This window comes from Uranotaenia lowii, chromosome 2 (genome assembly GCF_029784155.1).
Source record: "Uranotaenia lowii strain MFRU-FL chromosome 2, ASM2978415v1, whole genome shotgun sequence".
In the NCBI taxonomy this organism is placed as follows: Eukaryota; Metazoa; Arthropoda; class Insecta; order Diptera; family Culicidae; genus Uranotaenia; species Uranotaenia lowii.
In genome coordinates, this window is record NC_073692.1 from 388,542,501 (window position 1) to 388,566,837 (window position 24,337).

Here is a 24,337-nt window from a genome sequence, read left to right on the forward strand (position 1 = left end):
CAAATTTACAAACATAAAAATCACCAATCCTCAAAATTTGTAAATCTCCTTATCTCTAAAACTTCAAATTTTTAATAACAAACCTTAAAATCTCCATGTACTCAATATTCTCTTGATTCTGAATCCCTTTTCACACAATCTCTCAATCTAAAAATCATCTAAAAATCATGTCAAAGAAATATAACATGTGGACACAAAATTTAAAAAATTGAAAACTTGAAGATTTCAAGAAATCCAAAATTTGAGATTTGAAGATTTGGAATTTTGAAACTTTCAGATATGAATATTTTGAGACATTTGGAGATTTCGGAGGTTTTGCGATATAAGGATTTTAAGGCTTGATTATAAGAAGATATGAAGATTTGTAGCTTTGTAAATTTTAGAATACGGAATTCGAAGATTTGGAGTTATAAATTGGAGCCAAAAAGATTTGGATATTTTGGGACTTTGAGATTTTTCTCTCAAATCTCTCTGACTTCTTAAATTTTCCAAATCCATCAAATCTCCCAAATTCTCAAACCTCTCATGCATCTAAAATCTGTCAAATCTTTTAAATCTATCACATTCATCCCATATTTTACATCTCTTAAATCTCTCCCTTAAATCTCTCCAATCACAAATCTGTCAATCTCTCGAAAACAAATTCTCATTTTGTCATCTCTCAAATCTCCATTCCCAAAAATTAAAAAAAAAACCATAAAATCTCTCAAATTTCGCAAAATTACAGCTTTTCAACTCTCCAAATTTCAAATTTACGATTTTGGAAATCCATCAGAATCAAATTTTCTAATCTTCGATAACAAAAATACTCTTACACACGAATAAAAAAAGTTACAATCTTAAAAATTTTCAACCTTCAAAATTGCAAATATGCTTACCTCTAGCATTTCAAATCTTCAAATCACAAAGAACTAAATCTTAAAATCCATTTTTTTTTTCAATATTCTGAAAAGATTTGAAGATTTGAAGATTTGAAGATTTGAAGATTTGAAGATTTGAAGATTTGAAGATTTGAAGATTTGAAGATTTGAAGATTTGAAGATTTGAAGATTTGAAGATTTGAAGATTTGAAGATTTGAAGATTTGAAGATTTGAAGATTTGAAGATTTGAAGATTTGAAGATTTGAAGATTTGAAGATTTGAAGATTTGAAGATTTGAAGATTTGAAGATTTGAAGATTTGAAGATTTGAAGATTTGAAGATTTGAAGATTTGAGGATTTGAACATTTGAAGATTTTAAGATTTTAGGATTTGAAGATTTGAAGATTTGAAGATTTGAAGATTTGAAGATTTGAAGATTTGAAGATTTGAAGATTTGAAGATTTGAAGATTTGAAGATTTGGAGATTTGAAGATTTGAAGATTTAAAGATTTGAAGATTTGAAGATTTGAAGATTTGAAGATTTGAAGATTTGAAGATTTGAAGATTTGAAGATTTGAAGATTTGAAGATTTGAAGATTTGAAGATTTGAAGATTTGAAGATTTGAAGATTTGAAGATTTGAAGATTTGAAGATTTGAAGATTTGAAGATTTGAAGATTTGAAGATTTGAAGATTTGAAGATTTGAAGATTTGAAGATTTGAAGATTTGAAGATTTGAAGATTTGAAGATTTGAAGATTTGAAGATTTGAAGATTTGAAGATTTGAAGATTTGAAGATTTGAAGATTTGAAGATTTGAAGATTTGAAGATTTGAAGATTTGAAGATTTGAAGATTTGAAGATTTGAAGATTTGAAGATTTGAAGATTTGAAGATTTGAAGATTTGAAGATTTGAAGATTTGAAGATTTGAAGATTTGAAGATTTGAAGATTTGAAGATTTGAAGATTTGAAGATTTGAAGATTTGAAGATTTGAAGATTTGAAGATTTGAAGATTTGAATCTATAGAATTTGATGATTTGAAGATTTGAAGATTTGAAGATTTGAAGATTTGAAGATTTGAAGATTTGAAGATTTGAAGATTTGAAGATTTGAAGATTTGAAGATTTGAAGATTTGAAGATTTGAAGATTTGAAGATTTGAAGATTTGAAGATTTGAAGATTTGAAGATTTGAAGATTTGAAGATTTGAAGATTTGAAGATTTGAAGATTTGAAGATTTGAAGATTTGAAGATTTGAAGATTTGAAGATTTGAAGATTTGAAGATTTGAAGATTTGAAGATTTGAAGATTTGAAGATTTGAAGATTTGAAGATTTGAAGATTTGAAGATTTGAAGATTTGAAGATTTGAAGATTTGAAGATTTGAAGATTTGAAGATTTGAAGATTTGAAGATTTGAAGATTTGAAGATTTGAAGATTTGAAGATTTGAAGATTTGAAGATTTGAAGATTTGAAGATTTGAAGATTTGAAGATTTGAAGATTTGAAGATTTGAAGATTTGAAGATTTGAAGATTTGAAGATTTGAAGATTTGAAGATTTCAAAATTTGAAGATTTGAAGATTTGAAGATTTGAAGATTTGAAGATTTCAAGATTTGAAGATTTGAAGATTTCAAGATTTCAAGATTTCAAGATTTGAAGATTTGAAGATTTGAAGATTTGAAGATTTGAAGATTTGAAGATTTGAAGATTTGAAGATTTGAAGATTTGAAGATTTGAAGATTTGAAGATTTGAAGATTTGAAGATTTGAAGATTTGAAGATTTGAAGATTTGAAGATTTGAAGATTTGAAGATTTGAAGATTTGAAGATTTGAAGATTTGAAGATTTGAAGATTTGAAGATTTGAAGATTTGAAGATTTGAAGATTTGAAGATTTGAAGATTTGAAGATTTGAAGATTTGAAGATTTGAAGATTTGAAGATTTGAAGATTTGAAGATTTGAAGATTTGAAGATTTGAAGATTTGAAGATTTGAAGATTTGAAGATTTGAAGATTTGAAGATTTGAAGATTTGAAGATTTGAAGATTTGAAGATTTGAAGATTTGAAGATTTGAAGATTTGAAGATTTGAAGATTTGAAGATTTGAAGATTTGAAGATTTGAAGATTTGAAGATTTGAAGATTTGAAGATTTGAAGATTTGAAGATTTGAAGATTTGAAGATTTGAAGATTTGAAGATTGGAAGATTTGAAGATTTGAAGATTTGAAGATTTGAAGATTTGAAGATTTGAAGATTTGAAGATTTGAAGATTTGAAGATTTGAAGATTTGAAGATTTGAAGATTTGAAGATTTGAAGATTTGAAGATTTGAAGATTTGAAGATTTGAAGATTTGAAGATTTGAAGATTTGAAGATTTGAAGATTTGAAGATTTGAAGATTTGAAGATTTGAAGATTTGAAGATTTGAAGATTTGAAGATTTGAAGATTTGAAGATTTGAAGATTTGAAGATTTGAAGATTTGAAGATTTGAAGATTTGAAGATTTGAAGATTTGAAGATTTGAAGATTTGAAGATTTGAAGATTTGAAGATTTGAAGATTTGAAGATTTGAAGATTTGAAGATTTGAAGATTTGAAGATTTGAAGATTTGAAGATTTGAAGATTTGAAGATTTGAAGATTTGAAGATTTGAAGATTTGAAGATTTGAAGATTTGAAGATTTGAAGATTTGAAGATTTGAAGATTTGAAGATTTGAATATTTGAAGATTTGAAGATTTGAAGATTTGAAGATTTGACGATTTGAAGATTTGAAGATTTGAAGATTTGAAGATTTGAAGATTTGAAGGCAAGCAGATTCTAGGATTTTGAGCATTTAAAATTGTAGGATTGGAAGTTTTAGAAATTTATTTAAATATTTTTTCATTTGAAAGAAAAATTCAAACTCTCGGAAAATATATGGAAAATTGCTAAACACAACAACTTAAAAGTGTGATTTCTCGAATTAAGCTTTCATGCACTTGAATCCCATGGGCCTCATTTGGAAATTTGAAGGTGTTAAAATTTCAAACTCGTCAAGTCTTCAAGATTCTCAATCTAAAAAGCTGCTTATCGCAAATCTTCTTAATCAAAAATGCCCCAATCTTTTCATTTCTTATTTCCAAATCTCTCAACCTCTTAATATAAAAATATTCAAATCTCAAAATCCCTATCTCATTGAGTGTCCAAATCTCCAAGTCTCCTGAGCTCCTACCTTCAACACATCTTCTTCTTGAATCTTAAGATCTCCATAACTCTAAATCCCCAACTATCTAAATTTGAAAACTTCCAGATCTTCAAATCTTCAAGTATCAGTCTCCATATATCTAAATTTTTAAATATCCAAATCATCAATTCTGGAAAATTGCCTATCTCAAATATCCAATTTTCCAGATCTATGAATTTTCAAATCTTTAAATCATCTTATTATCAAATTTGAGAATCCCCGAATCTTCATATCTCTAACCTCAAATCTGGACTCTGTGAAAAAAAAAATTAGTTTGTTTTCCTTAGTTTCTTCCCAGTTTTTTTAGTCAATAAAAATTTATATAATTTAATTTCAGATTCATAAACCAGACAATTATTTACAAATAGACTAATTCTGTCAATCTAATAACTCTGAAAATGTTTGAAGATCGCAGCGCCATCAGTTCCGCTCCAATTGGTTTAGCTTCAATAATGTCCCCCCAACATGGTCCATAAAAACTTATATTTCCCCATAACTTGGTGTTGATTTCGCTGATGTTGGACTGTTTCTCCATGTACAATGAAGTTCCGAGCCGAAGTTCACCAGTCCACAACAAACTGTGCCCTCGTGAAAGCTCCTGGACTCGACTCGAACTCAAACTGGACCCGTTCCCCACCAGATGAAAAGTCATTTTCATTTTGACATTCCGAGAGAAATTAATTTGAAACTATTTACCATCATCCCCCCTTACCACCTTTTTTGGGGTCGCTTCTTGTCGCGCTTCCTGACTGGCAGCAAACGGCTGGATGGGTGATTTCCCACTTTTTTTTTCTTGTTCCAAATGGACCGCAATTCGTTCGAAGTTAATTTGATAAAAGCGGAATGAAATTTTACCCCGTTAACGGGTTTAAATTTTTTAAATTAAAATAAATTGGGATTATTCTTCCTTCAGTCAGTTTCATCTTCCTAGTTCTCCTGAGAGATACAAGTCATCCGAGTTATTTGAAGTTCAAGCAAAGGACCACATACCCTCAGAAAATACTGTTTCTGTTGACAAATATCACCTAGCACAAGAGCAAACAGCGGGTCGTTTCTTTTTCGTGCTTCCATAAAATATTTTCCCCATTGCAACTTATTGTGCCCCGGCGATGAGTTTTCGCGTTTCTGTTTGCTTTCTCTTTAGTTTTGTTTAATGTTGCCGGCAACAACTTACCCCCATCACACTGGTTTTCCGGAAAACTTTCTGATGAAAAAGATTTTCCCGACCGGTCATTTCCAGACTACATTGTATAAGTCAGAGCTGACAACAAACCGAATTTTGTTGGTGCCCTTTCCGGTTCACCGATTTATTGCTAAACATAAAAATCTGAAAACCGCTGCAAGTCATTTGGAGTTGGTTTCTCTTTTTTCTGACAGTAATTTACGCTGAATTGAAAGAAGGAAATTAAATAAATCATAATTTTGTGTCAGAAGGTAGCAACAAAGTCGCAACAAAGTTTGACAACGTCAAAGGATTACAGAACACAAACAGCTAATATTGAAAAAAGTTAGCGATTTTTTATTTCCATTTTCCAAACTTATAGTTGACGAGTTATGAAGTTTTCACTACATTGTACAAATTGTCGAATTGTCAAAATCGTGAAAATCGTGAAAATTGTCAAAATTGTCAAAATTGTCAAAATTGTCAAAATTGTCAAAATTGTCAAAATTGTTAAAATTGTCAAAATTGTCAAAATTGTCAAAATTGTCAAAATTGTCAAAATTGTCAAAATTGTCAAAATTGTCAAAATTGTCAAAATTGTCAAAATTGTCAAATTGTTAAAATTGTCAAAATTGTCAAAATTGTCAAAATTGTCAAAATTGTGAAAATTGTCAAAATTGTCAAAACTGTCAAAATTGTCAAAATCGTCAAAATTGTCAAAATTGTAAAAATTGTAAAAATTGTCAAAATTGTCAAAATTGTCAAAATTGTCAAAATTGTCAAAATTGTCAAAATTGTCAAAATTGTCAAAATTGTCAAAATTGTCAAAATTGTCAAAATTGCCAAAATTGTCAAAATTGTCAAAACTGTCAAAATTGTCAAAATTGTCAAAATTGTCAAAATTGTCAAAATTGTCAAAATTGTCAAAATTGTCAAAATTGTCAAAATTGTCAAAATTGTCAAAATTGTCAAAATTGTCAAAATTGTCAAAATTGTCAAAATTGTCAAAATTGTCAAAATTGTCAAAATTGTCAAAATTGTCAAAATTGTCAAAATTGTCAAAATTGTCAAAATTGTCAAAATTGTCAAAATTGTCAAAATTGTCAAAATTGTCAAAATTGTCAAAATTGTCAAAATTGTCAAAATTGTCAAAATTGTCAAAATTGTCAAAATTGTCAAAATTGTCAAAATTGTCAAAATTGTCAAAATTCTCAAAATTCTCAAAATTCTCAAAATTCTCAAAATTCTCAAAATTCTCAAAATTCTCAAAATTCTCAAAATTCTCAAAATTGTCAAAATTGTCAAAATTGTAAAAATTGTCAAAATTGTCAAAATTGTCAAAATTGTCAAAGTTGTCAAAATGGTCAAAATGGTCAAAATTGTCAAAACTTTCAAAATTGTCAAAACCTTCAAAAGTGTCAAAATTGTGAAATTTTTTGAGTTTTTCAAAATTGTCAAAATCGTCACTATTGTTTAAATTGTCCAAGATTTTCAAAATTCAAATTCAAAAATTCAAAATTAAAAAAATACCTGTAAATTTGAATTTTCTCAGAATGTGGTCCCAAGACCAATTTCCCGGAAAAGTCTCAAAAAAATTATTTTGCTTTTAATAACTTCCCCTTCTCCTCAAACTTCTTCGCACCGGAGAAGAAAAGCTGTCTCGGCAGCGATATTTAATTCATCCCCCCTTTCCCCATTTCAAAACAATGAATGTTCCCGGGCGTTGGGTTGGTACTTTTCCCGAGTATTTGTCATTGCTTGACTTTCGTCAGCTTCGTCAAACTTCCTCCTTCCGGCACGGCGCAATCCAATTCCTAAAAATTCCCTTGCTACCCGTTTCCCTATTTCCCTTTTTCCCACTAACGCAACCATCGTTTTTTACCCGATTTACCACACTACTGGCACTGCGGAAAATGGGCAGAAGGCAGAGTTTTAAAAATGAAGGCCGAAAAAAGTACCCGGCCTTCGTACCGGATACATTTCTGCCGTCGTGCGTAACTTTTCATTTTAATTTAATTTTCCGTTTTATTTATCTTTTATTTACTTCCATGTTTTAATTTCGTCCTCGACGTCGACGACGACGACGCACCGGTTCATCGTTGGAATTTCCACCGGAATGAATGAAAATCTTGTAAATCCGGCTACCGCTTGTTGGATTGCTTCATTTTGATCCCGATTTGTTTCTTGTTACTCTTGTGTTGCTGTTCTAAAAAATCGGTTTCAATCAACCAGGCCTAGAACCCCAGATGCCCTCGGAGCTGGCGGAAAAGGCGGAACTTCCAAGTTTCGTCATTTTCTGTATCGCCCTAGCTGGGCTATGTCTGCTGGTGGTCAATGCCGGACTCGTGGCCTGGTTCATCATCAAGAAACGCTCCAAAGGTAATTTTATGTTTTTTTTTTCATTTTTTGTGTTTTTTAAGTTGTTTCAAGGTTTGCATATTTTTCTCATTAGTTTATGATTTGCTTCGTTCTTTACGTTTAGGTTTGTAAAAAAAAGAACTTCTTTTCGTTATGTTTGATTAAAGCGGCCACCAACACATGGTGGCCATAAATTTCTATCGTCCAAAGGTGCCAGTCCTGCCTGCCAGGAAACGGTAAAAAAGTAATTATATTAATCTAGATTATTTTTCTGGCTGGCACCCAGCTGAGAGCTTTGGAGGGATCCGGAATCTTATTAACGTTTTTCAGTCACCAAAGCCTGACACAGTTTTTCGTTGCTAATGAAAATTTAATGAATACTTCCAACTGGAAGAGAGCAGGGAATGGAAATGTAGGCAATAGCTTAATGAAATCTACTATTCCTGCGGGATCAATTCCGGGGAAGTTGTTTTTGCGTTTTACTACAGAATACTGATTTCAAGATTCTCAAATTTCTATGAAGTTCTCCAAATTTACAGAACAAACTTTCCCATGCCGAGTTCTGAGAACCATGTTGCTAAAATAGGAACATGTAGTTTGATGTTTAAATCCAAATGTCGATAGTCACATTTCGTGGAACCCAATCGAGGGTGTAGAACAGGAGCAAATCATAGAACTTGGAACTCAACGAACGATTCTGCGGAATCCCTATCCGCAGCCACCAGTTTTAATGTTTAACATTTTCCTTCCTCCTACGCCCAAAAGCAGACTCATCGAACCAGAACAGCAAATCGGCCACCATCGAGATGTACGCGCCAAGTTCGTACAACGACACGGTTACCGGAGAAACTTTGTCCAGCGTTTCGGAGAAGAGTGATTCCTACTCGAACGATGGCAGCCAGCCGGACTACATGGTAAGTTTTTCGAAACGACGAGCTTTTTCCCCTTAAATAAGTTCTACTAACGCCATCTGTTTTTTCCGCCTTCATCAACAGGATGAAACTCGCAAGAAAGCTGCCTCAACATATCTGGTGGAAAATCCGGACATGCCACCGCCTCGTTATCAGAAAGATGGCACCCTGCCCCACTATCCGAACAACATCAATGCAGGTTTGTGTCTCGACTATCCTAGACACTCCCTGAGGCATGCGCACCAACCACCTTTGACGTTTTGTTTTTCTTTTACTCCCGATTTTGCAGCTCACACCCGGACCCTGCCCCATCCGAGGCACCAGAATATGGCCCAGGAACTGCGCAGCCGGGACGATCAGTTGCTGGGGAAGAATCATTATGTGACTGCTCCCTCTCCAGGGCCACCGCTAGATGGCAGCTACTACAACATGAACAGCGACCGGTACCTGTCCTATCCGCCAATGGTGAGTTTTTTTTTAAATTTTGACGAATCGTTGAAAACATGTTTTAAAAACAGCACTTGGACCACCACCTGTATACCTGGGGGAGGAAGACTGAAATTTGCTGTATCGTTTTTTTACTGTTCGTCAAAAAGCCAGCAATTGTTGAAAAGATTTGTAATCGTTCAAATTTTAACTTTAGAAGATCAGTTTCGTGTAGCGAGTCATGTAACTCAGTTGTTTAGGTGCTAAATTTAGATTTGGCTTTATTTTTAGAACAACCATTAATCAAACCATTTTTATTTATCAACTTCAAAACTTTGACGATATTTGAGCGACTCAATACGCCTGATCATGCAAGAATTTGCCAGAGCAAAGCAAAACCTAATTAAATCATTGTTTTATGCAAAACAAGTGCATTTCAGCATAAAAAAAGTTTTATTAAAAATCTCTAAATAAGAAAGTAAAATTTTGAACCTTCGCACTGGTCGGTAGATTGATGAGAGAAATTTGACGTTTGAAACATTTTTTTCTATTTTTATTCAGTCTTCCTCCCCCAGCTGTATACGAATGCCATCTTTCAAAGATTCATAAATCTACCAATCGTTGACAAAAAATAATGTAACACACACAAACCGTTTAAAACAAATTATCATTAAATTCAAGTAGGGTAATTATGATAAAAAAACACTAAGTTTTTTCACTAGCTAATCTACGCTTGCTAAGCCAATCCGTCTTTTTCAACCGGAAGGCCAAATCAATGCAAACAATCAGCTGCAGCAGCTCCAAAAATCAGCGACTTCTAAGCCAATCAATTTTTTCACCGGAAGGCCATTTCAAAACAATCAGCAGCAGCCTTAACAGTCTGCGCTTTTTCATCCAAACCGCCTTTTCCACCGGAAGGCCAAATCATAACTAACAACCGGCACATAGTGGTCCAAAACGATTTTTGTCCAAGCCGATTTTTGAAGCGCTCATAATTATCTATCCAAATATTTTATCGTGTTCCGGCATTTTTAGGCTACATGAAACCATGAAAATGATAGTCATAAGTTTACCCGTATAGCAGTTCTGAAAGAAATGTTAAAAAAAAGTTTGAATATTTTTTGAAAATTTCGCAAAGATTGGCTTACATTTAAATACAAATAGATTTTCAAATCGCGAATATACTTTGCTTTGCAATTATTTTTATATTTTTGTTAGACATATTTTACACCTTATCTTATAAAAACTTGTGTTTTGGAATAAACTTGAAATTTTTTATATGGAATCTAGTTGCAAAAAACGATAAATATCTCGAATTTCATAACTTCAACTAGAGATTTAAAAAAAACTCCACATAACTGCACTCTAATTTTACGTTGGATAGATTCCCACACTTTTGAACTACAAAATATTGCAAAATGGGCTGCTTTTTTTGCCATTTTTGGAGAACGACGTCAAAGAGTGGAATCACTTTTTTCTTCAAATTTGACTTCTAAGCCAATAATCACCCGGAGCACGAACTGAATTGATATTTGATTGGATTTCTAGGTTGAATTTTCTCAAAAATTCATTCATAAAACATCTTTTTCATATTTTGAAGCACTATCGGTATGCATTTCTGTGTTATTTTTTTAATTAGGAATAACTCCCAAAACATAATTTAATTACGGTTTTTCAAACATCCTTCTGATTATTGATCAATTTATAGAACCTTGTTTGCTGTTCAAAATCCATGAGAACTAACTGAAACTTGAAAAGTAGTTAGAAACTTTTATGGTGTTATTTTAAAAATATGAAGTGTGAATTAAAATCAAAAATAAAAATTAAAAGTTAAAAGCTAAATTAAAAAGTAAGAAAATATGAAGTACAAAGTTGTTCTGCTGAAAACTTTTTTGTCCAATAAGATACGAAGTTACAATCTTCGACAAAGTTGCTTAGAGGAAAATTTCCTTTAGGAATTTTATAAATTGGCACATAAACCATGAGCAGGCTTGGTAACATAGAAGAAACAAAACTGATGTTGATTTTTCAGTACAAAATATTTAATTTTCCCATACAAACCTAAATATTCAAATTTACTCATGTAAACGTTACTTAAAAATTCTACAAAAAATCATGGATGAGTTTTGGACCAAAACGAATCTTCTTAGACCCCACGGTTTGAGAAATTCAAAAATGACCCCAAATCGACTCAGCCTACTGTAGCAGTCTCAAAAAATTGCGCTTCCGAAGCTAATCCATCTTTTTCACCGGAAGGTCAAAACAAAACAAACAATCAGCAGCAGCTTGAAAAGTTTGCGCTTTCTCATCCAAACCGCCTTTTCCACCGGAAAGCCAAATCATAATAAACAATTCCGCAGCAGCCAAAAAATCTGTGTTTGAAACCAATCCGTCTTTTTCTACCGGAAGGCCGAATCAAAACCAACAATCAGCAGCAGCCTCAAAAATTTGCGTTTAAAGCCAATCCATCTTTTTCCACCGGAAGGCTAAATCAAATCAATAAATCAGCAGCATTCTTAAAAATCGGCACTTCCTAAGCCAATCCGTCTTACCGGAAGGCCAAATCAAAACAAACAATCGGCAGCAACCTTAGAAATCTGCGCTCCCTATGCCAATCCGTCTTTCTACTGGAGACCGAATCATAAGAAAAAATTCGTGGCAGCAGCCTAAGCCTGCAAAGACTGATAGGGTGATTAATTTGAGTACTTAATCATTGAATTTCAACATACTGAGGACCAAATTGAAGGTTTATCGACTTTTGCTTCACGCTTTTCGCTACACTGCGTCCGCACTACTTTTCTAAAACTTTAAATTTATTTATCAAATAATATTATTAGAAATGAAAAACGACCCTTTTATAAGCTCAGGAATATAAAATCTAAATATTTGGTCCATTTTATATCGGAAAAAGGCACGGCGTACTCCAGAAATCTCTCATTGTGTGTATTTCGCGGTTCTGAATGTGATAAAAAACCTAAGAAAAAAGTTAAATTGAGAATTTTTTTTATAGATCGTGATGTGTTATCATTATAAATCATTTATCCACCCAGTTTTATGTAAATCATCTGATTATTCAGTAAACAAAACAATGGTTGTCAAGAAAAAAAATTGGCTGATTTTTCAGTGTTTTGTATTGGAAACAAAAAACATTTATTACTTTGAATGAATTTTTTATTCAGCTTGATTATAGCTAACAAAGATAAATTTCATTATCCGAATCAGGAAGGTCACGGGCAATGTTAAAAACGCCATCTCTTTTTGGCAATTTCATCATTCGGCTTAATTTTCAGACGACACCAAAATAATAACAATATTTATATTCAGATAGGGAACATGGAGACGATTCCAAAAGGAAATGATAAATGAAAATCAGTTCAGTAGTTTTGAAGATACAAAATAGTTATCCAGGTCTATACGACCCTGACCGACGAATTGTCGATTTTTTACCCGCAAAAGGATAGTTAAGCAACCATTCAGAATCACTACCGAAAACCAATTCTTAATCACCCCAAAATACCGATTTTCATACCGATTTTTCGGATTTCCATACCAAAGAAAGATTTTTTTGAGTTCAAACATAGCGATTTAAGTGTTGCATTACTGGTTGTGATCCTTGTGGCGTTCTGTGTTTGTCTCTAATATTGGAGTCATTAAAGGGCATGAGAGACAACATGAACATTATTATATGATATAAATCGCGGTAACTTTTATGATTATAATTTTAATGGCATGTTCGGCAGAATGAAAAACAAGAGAGAATTTTATTTTATAGAAATTGAAAGAAAGGTGGATAGACAGGCATTAGTGCGCCAATAGGAGAAAGCTCGCTTCGAAAAAAAAGTTAAACGAATTTTTCGTTTTTCTTAGGGTAGTTTTGTCTTTAAAACATGTTGCTTTGACGTCTTCAACAAAGTAAAATGTGATGATCTACAACTTTTTTGAAGAAAGTGATAAAATGATAAATATAAAAAAAAATTATTTCACTTATAGGTGGATTTATCAGGAAAAAAATTACAATAAAATATGCGCATTTTAAAATGATGAAACATTGAAGAACAAATCATAAGGCTTTTTTGACGTTTAAGCCTTCAAAAAGCCCATGACCACGTTTTTTTTAGTTTTAAACCACTGCGCACTGTGCAATCGAAAGATTCCCTTAAATTCCCTTTTTAAGTAAGCATCAAAGGGAATCTTTCGATTGCTTTGATTCAGCCAAAATTTCACTTTTTAACTTCAGCCCTTACTACCTATTAGAGCAAGTTCACTGGTGTTGGGAAAAAGTGGTAGAAATTTTGACATTTTGAAAATTTTACCATGCAAAAATGTTTTCAAGATCTTGGGGCGATGTATTTTTTTACAACACTGTTTCTATTTCAGCCGTATTTGATAGAAAAATTGCTATTTTTGCATCACAGCATGCGAACAAAGCTGGCAAAATCGCTAAAAGTTGCCAAATCAACCGTTAAAAATGTAATTAAAGTGTTTGGGGAACGTTTGTCGACAGCCAGGAAGTCTGGATCGAGGAGAAATCGGAAACCGGAAGCCGCTAAGACGACAAAGAGAGTTGCCGGTAGTTTCAAGTGAAACCCTAACCTCTTGTAAAAAAACTAGAAGTCCACAGATCTTGAAAATGTTTTTGCTTGGAAAAAATTCCAAAATGCGCCGTAAGTGTCAAAATTTCTACCACTTTTTTCCAACACCAATGAACTTGCTCTTATTCATCACATTCGCAAAAAATCAGGCAAAATCAGGCATAAAGGGTGATACGGTCAAAATTTGGTCAATATCAACTTGAAGTATTTCTTTCAATTTTGCATTTAAATAACCTGAACACCCCTCATTTTGAAGGTGTGTGTGTGTGTAGAATGTTGCTCCTATTTTGATTTTGGAATTCACTCTTCAGTTGTCAAAATGCCGTCGAAGAAAGAAGAGCAGCGTATCAAAATTTTGCTCGCACATCGCGAAAATCCGAACTACTCGCACGCAAAGCTGGCAAAATCGCTAAAAGTTGCCAAATCAACCGTTAAAAATGTAATTAAAGTGTTTGGGGAACGTTTGTCGACAGCCAGGAAGTCTGGATCGAGGAGAAATCGGAAACCGGAAGCCGCTAAGACGACAAAGAGAGTTGCCGGTAGTTTCAAGTGAAACCCTAACCTCTCTCTCCGAAATGCCGCAAATAAGCTGAGTGTATTGTCTATGGGGCTGTTCACTAATTACGTAAGCACATAGGGGGGGTGGGAGGGTTTCACATTTGCTTACGATCTCTTACTAGGGGGGTAGGGGGAGTTTCCAAAAATCTTACGTAAGAAATGTTACATTAAAAATTCATCACAGCTGCAGCCATACGAAACCATACTACTCAGGTTTTTTTTACTCAATACCTACATATTTGTTGGTTAATTTTGATGTTATGTTTTTTATCTTTTAATGTCTTTGAACTAATAAAAAAATTGCAGGTTCTATAAAATTCATAGAGAACCAATTCAAACCAACATGCCAACACAACCAGTTATTCACATTATTGAAAAACATCATCAATTATCGCTTTCCATCATAACAATCTTTTTAATTGAGAAATTTATTGAAACAAAAAGGAAAATGGCGCGTTGTGACACCACGATTTGAATCCATCATATTTCGAAAATGACTTCAGCCAGAAAAAATCTTTAAAAATCAATATAAGACGCTTTGAATAATGAATTTCTAGACAGTTTTTTCAGTGATGGACACTACCAACTCTAAATTTTACAAACTATTTTCCAAAAAAATCCTAAAACTTTATCGCTTACCGCTGAATAAGTATGAGCTTTTTGTTTAGTTAACAACGTGATTGTTATTAAACCTTTTTGCCCCAATGCTAGTACTTCGTAAAGAATGATATTACTTTTTAGATTTTTTTGATTTGCAGGTAAAAAACATAACAATTTTTTATGGTACCTTGTGCTAATCTGATCTCTCTTTTTTAAATCGGAATTTAGATTTTATATTGTTTATTCGATTGTGGAATTTTTTTTAAAAATTATTGTTACCCCAAACATGCAAAGTCTTGAATAATGATTTCTATAATCGTTTATGACATTCCATTTGTTGTTTTGTACAGATTTTGCTTTTAAAATACTGTTTTTAAATTTCACTTAAAAAATGCTTTTCTTTGAAGCCTGTATGTCACATTTTTAATATTTTCAAGCTATTTAAAAAAAACGTGTCAATTTCTCAAAGAATAAAAAACGTAAAATCTTACTAGGGGGGGGGGGTTTGAAAAATCTTACTTTGTCTTACCAGGGGGGGAGGGAGGGTTGAAAATTTCCAAAATCGTGCTTACGTAATAAGTGAACGGCCCCTATAACCGTGCATCGAGCCAAAAAACGAGCCGGACTATCGACTAACAAGAAGATAGTGACTCCAAATCGCGATGATAAACAAAAATACGACGCCCAAAGCGCGATCCCGGAGGCTGTACACGACGATGCTGACGAAGTTTGACTGCTTGATAATGGACGACGAAACCTACGTCAAAGCCGACTACAAGCAGCTTCCGGAACAGGAGTTTTACACGGCAAAAGGAAGGGGAAGGTAGCAGATATTTTCAAGCACATGAAACTGTTAAAGTTCGCGAAGAAATATCTGGTTTGGCAAGCCATCTGTACCTGCGGCTTGAAAAGCAGCATTTTCATAGCTTCCGGGACTGTCAACCAAGAAATTTACGTGAAAGAGTGTTTGAATAAACGTCTGCTGCCTTTCTTGAAGAAACACGGTTGTTCCGTACTGTTTTGGCTGGTTTTGGCATCTTGCCATTACGGTAAAAAGGCCATGGAGTGTACGCCGCCAACAACGTGCAGGTGGTTCCCAAGGACAAGAACCCTCCCAACACGCCAGAGCTCCGCCCAATTGAGAAATACTGGGCTATTGGCAAGCGGAACCTAAACAAGACCAAAAAAACTGCTAAGGACGAGCAGCAGTTCAAGGCAAACTGGCTTTCTGCGGCGAAGAAGGTGGACAAGGTGGCAGTACAAAATCTGATGGCAGGGATTAAGCGTAAGGCCCGGCAATTCGGATTTGGAAAAGCGGAAGCTTTACTGAATATTTTTCCTGAATTTTATTCTAATTAAACTTGAAAATGAAATTTAATTCGATTTTTTAAATAAACGATTTCACCGATTTACACGCGTTTTCCCTTGACCAAATTTTGACCGTATCACCCTTTAGTGCGCAGTTAAGTGTAGATTTTCCCAGAATTATAATAACTACGTCGTTTGCAAAGCCAATAACTTCGAATCTCATAGATCGGGTTTGTTCAGGAGGACGGAGGGTTGTTTTTGTTGAGTAGAGTGTTTTTCCGTCTGGATGTGAGCAAAAATTTTCAGCTCACCTGATGAGCTCAACCGACAACATGTAAACAATACACTTCTTACTATTCGAACGCAATATTTCAATTGATTTTATCTACAGTAAAAGCAATATCTGTGTGTACAGATTTGAGAAAAAAAAGATAAATCTGATCACTTAAACGTATTGGAAAATCGCAAAATACCTACACTTTCTTCATTTTGTCATGAACGGAGACAGTTGAAGGTCCTGTATTGAAATGTCTAAAGAAAATCTTAAGAACTACTCAAAATCGGAAGATTTGCGAGGAAATCTTCAGATTTTTAAAACATATGCTCATTGGAAAATCTGTAGATTTGCCAATTATTTTTTAAACAATAATCAACCTATTTTTAACGAAAATTTAACATAATTAGCAAAAAAAATCCGTTTTATGTATGATCTAAATCCCAAACAAATCTTTCCATTTCCATCAACAGGACTACCCGCCAATGGAATTCTCCACCCCGCCTCTCCCGGTGATACCGGCTCTGCCCACGAACGGAACCCTGAGGAGGGGAACCCGCGCTGCCGTCCCACCCCCGGATGTAACGCACCACACGCAGCACACCGTCAAGTCGCTGCACGATTCGTCCGCCTCGTCCGGAGGCCTCATGAACATCAGCCAGGTATCGCAGTCGACTCCGAAGCAACCGCAGAGCATCCTGAAGGACCCGAACAAGCCTCGGAACAACCTGCAACAGCAACAACAGCAACAGCAGCTGCAGCAACAATCCGGGCTTCCGACGGTGAATCACCTGAACAGTATCGGCGGTGGCCTTACGATGCTGGGCGTCACCCAGAACCCATCGCCGGTTCCCATGGTCGGAGGCCTAGTGGTTCCGGTTCCGGGTGGAGGAGGATCCGTGATGGGCCCCGGGCCCGGTAGTTTAGGAAACAATTTACTGATCGGAACGTACGATCCGAGCAGTACCAATCTGAGCTCGTTCAACGCGTCCCTTGGCTATACGGACGCCGACGGACATCTAGTGTAGGACAATTACACGTGTGTACACGAACTTAAGCTAATGCTGGTAGTCTAAAGAAACAAAAAAAAACACGTAGTCTAGGGAGGCAAGCCAAATTTGTGAGCGAGAGAGCGAGAGAGCGTAACCGAATATTCTAACAACCACTCAAAGAAACAAAAAAAACGAATAACGAAAGAGATTTTAAAGAATAAATTAGGCAAAAATCAACAAAACGAAAATGACAAAAAAAAACAAAACTCACACAAGAATAGAGGAAAAAACGCAGCATACTTATGAAGTTGGAAAAGGAAGAGTTCGAAAGGGGAAAATCGCGAAAGCGAACTAGTTAAGTACACGGCTTCCGGGCGAATGAAGCAAAACAGTCGAGAAAACACGAAACACAAAGAGAATTAAGACAAAGATAATTCTATTAATTAAAACAAAAAAAACGCAAGAAACACAAAAACAATCTTTTTAACTTTAATCGTAAATTATCGTAACGGTAAACACAATTTAATTGTTGAGTTTTAAGCAGTTGGGTGAACTAATGGGAGCGATTCGAGTGAGAGAGTCAAACATTTTTGAACGAGAGAATTCGAACGGACGAGTCAAGCGCATGTTACAAAACATATGAATCACAATCTCTTATCGATCATTGCGTCGTCGTTTTGTTAAATGCTAGTGATAATATTAATGTTTTACTTTTAGTTTCCTTTTACTGACAGTTAGTTTTAAACGGAACCGAAAACCACAAAATAAGGTGTGTGAATAACGCGACGGGTTTTTTTAGTGTGAAAAATTAAGCGGAAAACCAAGTCTTCTCAGTTGAAAACAGTTTTTTTAACAAAGGAAATCTATTCTGTTTTAACGTTTTTTTTATTTTTTGCATGTTTTTTTTTTGCTTTTGTTTGTTTTAAAATGAACTCAGTGATAGATTAATTCTACTATACGTACTTTACTTTTGAAAAAAAGTTCGATGTTGGTTTGTGGTTCGAGTTTCAAATTTTATCAAATGAATCGCCTTCCACAAAGAGGAAAAAAATGATTTAAGAATCTAAGAAAAAACTGAAAGATTCAGAAAACCAGCAACAAATTATAAAGAAAACCAAAATGAGAAATCAGGAACACAACTCAGATATTAGACATCAGAATCAACAATTGAAAACCTAAATCAGATATCAGATACAAGAATAAGAAATCAGAAACAATAAGGAACAGAAATTCGAAAAATACGAGAAATCAGAGGAATCAGAGAAATCATAGAAATCAGAAAAATCAAAGAAATCATAAATCAGAGAAATCCGAGGAAACCAAGAAATCCGAGAAAACCAAGAAATACGAGAAATCCGAGGAATCCGAGTAATTTTAGAAATCAGAAAAATCCGAGAGATCCGAGACATCCGAAAAATGAGGGAAATCAATGAAATCAAAGAAATCAGAGAATTCAAAGAAATCGGGAAAATCCAAAAAATCCGAGAAATCTGAAAAAAATAAAAAATCCAAGAAATCAGAGGAATAGGAGAAATCCGAGAAATTCGAGAAAATTTGAAAAATCCGAGCGATCCGAGAAATCCGAGAAATCCGAGAAAACTGAGAAGTTTGAGAAATCCAAGAAATCGAAGAAATCCGAGAAACCCGAAAAATTTAAGAAATCCGAGAAATCAGAGGAATCCGAGATATCCGAAGAATCCGAGAAATCCGAAAAATCTGAAAATCCGAGAAATCCGAGGAATCCAAGAAATCCGGGAAATCCAAGAATTTCAAGAAATCTGTGAAATCCGCAAAATCCGAGAAAACCGAAAAATTGAAGAAATTTGAGAAATCCGGAAAATCCGAGAAATTCAAGAAATTTGAGAAATCCGAGAAATCCGAGCGATCCAAGAAATACCGAGAAATTTGAGAAATTTGAGAAATCCAAGAAATTCGAGAATCCGATAAATCCGAGAAATCCAAGAAATTTAAGAAATCAGAGAAATCAAAGAAATTTAAGAAATCCGAGAAATTTGAGAAATCCGAGAAATCTGAAAAATCCGAGAAATCCGGGAATCCGAGAAAACCGGGAAATCAAAGAAAGTCGAGAAATCAAAAAAATCCTAGAAATTTGAGAAATCAGATAAATCCGAGAAATCCCAAAATACCCAAGAAATAAGAGAAATCCGAGAAATCCAAGAAATCCGAGAAATCCAAGAAATCCGAGAAATCCGAGGAATCCGAGGACTCCGAGAAATACGAGGAACCCGAGAAATCTGAGAAATCCGAGAAAACCGGGAGATCCGAAAAATGCGAGAAAATCGAGAATTTCGGAAAATCCGAGAATACCGAGTAATTCCAGAAATCTGAGAAATCCAAGAAATCCAAGAAATCCGAGAAATCCGAGAGTCCGGGAAATCCAAGAAATCAGAGAAACCCAAGAAATCCTAGAAATCAGAAAAATTTGAAAAATCCGAAAAATCCGATGTATCCGAGAAATCCGAAATCCTGAAAAATCCGAGAAATCAGAGAGATTAGAGAAATTCGAGAAATCCAAGAATTTCAAGAATTTCAAGAAATCTTAGAAATCCGAAAAATCTTAAAAATCCGAGAAATCTGAGAAATAAGAAATCAGAAATCAGAAATCGAAGATCGGAAATCAGAAATCGGTAATCGAAAATCGGAAATCAGCAATCAGAAATCAGAAATCAGAAATCAGAAATCAGAAATCTGAAATCAGAGATCAGAAATCAGAAATCAGAAATCAGAAATCAGAAATCAGAAATCAGAAATCAGAAATCAGAAATCAGAAATCAGAAATCAGAAATCAGAAATCAGAAATCAGAAATCAGAAATCAGAAATCAGAAATCAGAAATCAGAAATCAGAAATCAGAAATCAGAAATCAGAAATCAGAAATCAGAAATCAGAAATCAGAAATCAGAAATCAGAAATCAGAAATCAGAAATCAGAAATCAGAAATCAGAAATCAGAAATCAGAAATCAGAAATCAGAAATCAGAAATCAGAAATCAGAAATCAGAAATCAGAAATCAGAAATCAGAAATCAGAAATCAGAAATCAGAAATCAGAAATCAGAAATCAGAAATCAGAAATCAGAAATCAGAAATCAGAAATCAGAAATCAGAAATCAGAAATCAGAAATCAGAAATCAGAAATCAGAAATCAGAAATCAGAAATCAGAAATCAGAAATCAGAAATCAGAAATCAGAAATCAGAAATCAGAAATCAGAAATCAGAAATCAGAAATCAGAAATCAGAAATCAGAAATCAGAAATCAGAAATCAGAAATCAGAAATCAGAAATCAGAAATCAGAAATCAGAAATCAGAAATCAGAAATCAGAAATCAGAAATCAGAAATCAGAAATCAGAAATCAGAAATCAGAAATCAGAAATCAGAAATCAGAAATCAGAAATCAGAAATCAGAAATCAGAAATCAGAAATCAGAAATCAGAAATCAGAAATCAGAAATCAGAAATCAGAAATCAGAAATCAGAGAAATCAGAGAAATCCGAGAAATCTGAGAAATCTGAGAAATCAGTGCAATCAAAGAAATCAAAGAAATCAAAGAAATCAAAAAAATCAAAAAAATCAAAGAAATCAAAGAAATCAAAGAAATCAAAGATATCAAAGATATCAAAGAAATCAAAGAAATCAAAGAAATCTGAGGAATCAAAAATATCAAAGAAATCAAAGAAATCAAAGAAATCGAAGATATCAAAGAAATCGAAGAAATCAAAGAAATCGAAGAAATCAAAGAAATCTAAGAAATCTAAGAAATCAAAGAAATCGAAGAAATCGAAGAAATCAGAAAAATCTGAGAAATCTGAGAAATCAGAGAAATCAGAAAAATCCGAGAAATCCAAGAAATCAGACAAATCAGAGAAAGGAAAGAAATCAGAGAAATATGAGAAACCCGGGAAATCCGAGAAATCCGAGAAACTCTTGAAATCCGAGAAACCCTAAAAATCCGAGAATTCTGAGAAATACGAAAAATCCGAGAAATTTGTGAAATAAGATAAATCCGAGAAATCGAAGGATTCCAAGAAATCCGAGGAATCCGAGGAATCCGAGGAATCCGAGGAATCCGAAAATCCGAGAATCCGAGGAATCCGAGAAATCCGAGAAATTCGAGAAATCCGATAAATCCGATAAATCAGAGTAATCCGAGAATTCCAAGAAATCTGCGAGATCCGAGAATACCGAGAAATCCGAGAAATATGAGAAATCCGAGCAATCCGAGAAATTCAAAAAATTCGAGAAATCCGAAAAATTTTAAAAATCCGAAAAACCCGAGTAATTTGAGAAATCGGAAAAATCATAGAAATACGGTAATCAGAAAAATCCGAGAATTCCGAAAAATCAGAGAATTTCGAGAAATCCGAGAAATCCGAAGAATCCGAGCAATACGAGAAATCAGATAAATCAGAGAAATTAGAGGAATCCCAAAAATCCAAGAAATTCAAGAAATCAGAGAAATCAGAAAAATCTGAGAAATCTGAAACATCAGAGAAATCTGAGCAATTCGAGAAATCCGAAAAATTCGAGGAACCCTAGAAATCCAAAAAATTCGAGAAATTCGAGAAATCCGAAGAATCCGAGAATCTGAGAATCCGAGAAATCCGAGGAATCCGAGAAATTTTACAAATCCAACAAATCCGAAAAATTTAAGAAATCTTGGACTCCGAGAGGAATCCAAAACATTCCGACAAATCTGGAAAAATCAAGAAATCCGAGGAATTCGATGAATCCGAGAATTCGAAAAATCTGAGAAATCCGAGAAATCCAAAAAATCCGAGGAATCCGAGAAATCAGAGAAATCCGAGAAATTCGAAGAATTCGAGTAATCCGAGAAATTCGAGAAATCCGAGAAATCTGAGCAATCCGAGCTATCAGAAAAATCTGAAAAATCAGAGAAATATCCGAGAAATTCAAGGATTTCAAAAATTTCAAGAAATCTAAGAAATCCGAGAAATCCGACAAATTGGAGAAAGTCGAGAAATCCGAGAAATCCGACATATCAGAGAAATCAGAGAGATCAGAAATCAGAAATCGGAGATCGGATATCAGAAATCAAAAATTGATTGTGATTATCTGAAAATTTGAGTATCTGATGATCTTAAATTCTGAGAATCTAAGATTCTCTGAATCTCTCTGATTCTCTAAGAATCTATAAATTTGAAAATTTGACAATTTGAAAATATCAAATTCTGAAAATCTGAATTCCGTGAATCAAATATCTTGAGAATATGAGAAACTGAAAATTTTAGAATCTGAGAATCAGAAAATCTGATATTCAGTAAATCAAATCATCTGAGAATCATGCAATCACAGAATCTGAGAATCAGAGAAACTGGAAATCGGACAATCTGAGAATCTGATTATCAGAGAATAAAGGATTTTGAGAATCTATGAATCTGAGAATCGGTCAATCTGAAAATCGGTTATTCTGAGAAACTGAGAACCTGAGAATCATAGAATCATAGAGTCTGAGATCTTAGAATTTGAAAATCTTAGAATCTAAGAATCTGAAAATCTGAGAATCTAAGAAACTATGAATCTCAGAAATTGAGATACTGTGGATCTGAAAATCTGAAAATTTGAGAATCTGAGAATCACAAAATTAAAAATCAGAAAATCTGAGAGTCAGAGAATAAAAATCAGAAATCTGAGATGATGAGATTCAGATGTTCCAAAAATCTAAAAATTTGAAAATCTGACAATTTGAAAATATCGAATTCTGAAAATCTGATTTTTAAGAATCAGATAATCTGAGAATCAGAAATTAAGAATTCGAGAATATTTGAACCTGAGAATTTTCTTATCAACGAATCTGAAATTTTTGGAAACTAAGATTTTGAGAACCTGAGAATCAGAAAATCAGATTATCAGAAAATCATAAAATCTGAGTACTAGAAAAACTTAAAATCGCAAAATATGAAAATCTTATTATCTGAAAATATAGGAATCTGAGAATCTAAGAATTTGTAAGAACTAAGAATTTGATAATCTGAAAATCAAAGAATCTGAGAATCTCAGAGACAGTGAATCTGAAAAACTCAGAATCTGAGAATCAGAAAATTTGTGAATCTGAGATCTATAAAATCAAAATAAGGAAACCCGAGCATCAGAGATTCAAAAAAAAATTAAAATTTGAGAGTCACAGAGTTTTAAATTTATTAAATCAGAGATTCGTAATAGTTGTAATAATTTAAAAACAGATAATAATTGAATCAGGAAATCAAAGAACCAGAGAATTAGAGAATCAGAGTATTAGCGAATAAGAACTTAGAATCAGAAATCCGAATTCGAGATTTAATCTGAATTCGAGCTGAAATCCGAATTTAAATTCGAAAATGGAACGAAGAAAAATCTCAATAAGCAAAATATTTTTTTTCAGTTTTTTGAACACAAACCAACACAGCCTTTTCTTAACAAAAATAATTCAACCTATTTTGTTACAAACCTATCGTTAATCTGTTTTTACAATGCTAAGTTTGTTAACCAGTTTGTGGAAAACACTTTTAAGAAACCGTCTGATGGAGTGAAAAACAAAAACAACCAAGGGATATAAGAAGAATATTCGGAAACTGAAAGTGAGAAACGCAGAGAGAACTCAACCATGGAATCAAAAAGTGAACCAGAGCCAGAACGTTGTTGATGAATTTGCGCGTGAGCGTTGCATAGTTAAACTCTAGGAAAAGTGAGAATCACAAATCACGCTCTGTAAGATAGAATCATGTTTTGAAACTTAATGAAAGAAAACAGAAAACGAAAATTAAAAAAAAAACAACATAACTAACATTAAAAAAAGAGAGTCAGAGATTGAAATTTATCAAGTTTAAATTAATATAAAATTAAACGAAAAAAATCAACAGAGCTACGGCATTAAAGTAAAAAAAAAACAAAAACATGCGATTAAAAAGTATCCTTTGGGTTGAACTTGGGGAGACTGGAGTCGTTTAAAACGACTCTAGCAGAGGCTTTCACAAAAAGCGTGAAAGCAGCGAGGAAGGTGAGAATCGAAAGAAAGAAGCTCACTCACATTATGCCAATTATTAAGTTTAAATCAAAA

At 33.6% G+C, this 24,337-nt stretch overlaps 1 protein-coding gene across 5 annotated transcripts in view; it reads left to right on the plus strand.

The window, feature by feature from the left end:
- The window catches only part of LOC129750061 (nephrin), a 690,512-nt gene extending 671,369 nt beyond the window's left edge, over positions 1-19,143 (plus strand). For 2 of the 5 annotated variants that reach the window (XM_055745260.1, XM_055745258.1), the window contains 5 exons: positions 7,476-7,622; positions 8,367-8,515; positions 8,597-8,711; positions 8,802-8,977; positions 16,744-19,143. In XM_055745260.1, the coding sequence (XP_055601235.1) occupies positions 7,476-7,622; positions 8,367-8,515; positions 8,597-8,711; positions 8,802-8,977; positions 16,744-17,298 (1,142 nt within the window). In that variant the 3' untranslated portion in view covers positions 17,299-19,143. The remainder of the gene's footprint in view (positions 1-7,475; positions 7,623-8,366; positions 8,516-8,596; positions 8,712-8,801; positions 8,978-16,743) is intronic. The other 3 variants (XM_055745259.1, XM_055745255.1, XM_055745256.1) reach the window with 3 other exon arrangements.
- The last annotated feature ends 5,194 nt before the right edge of the window (positions 19,144-24,337 follow it).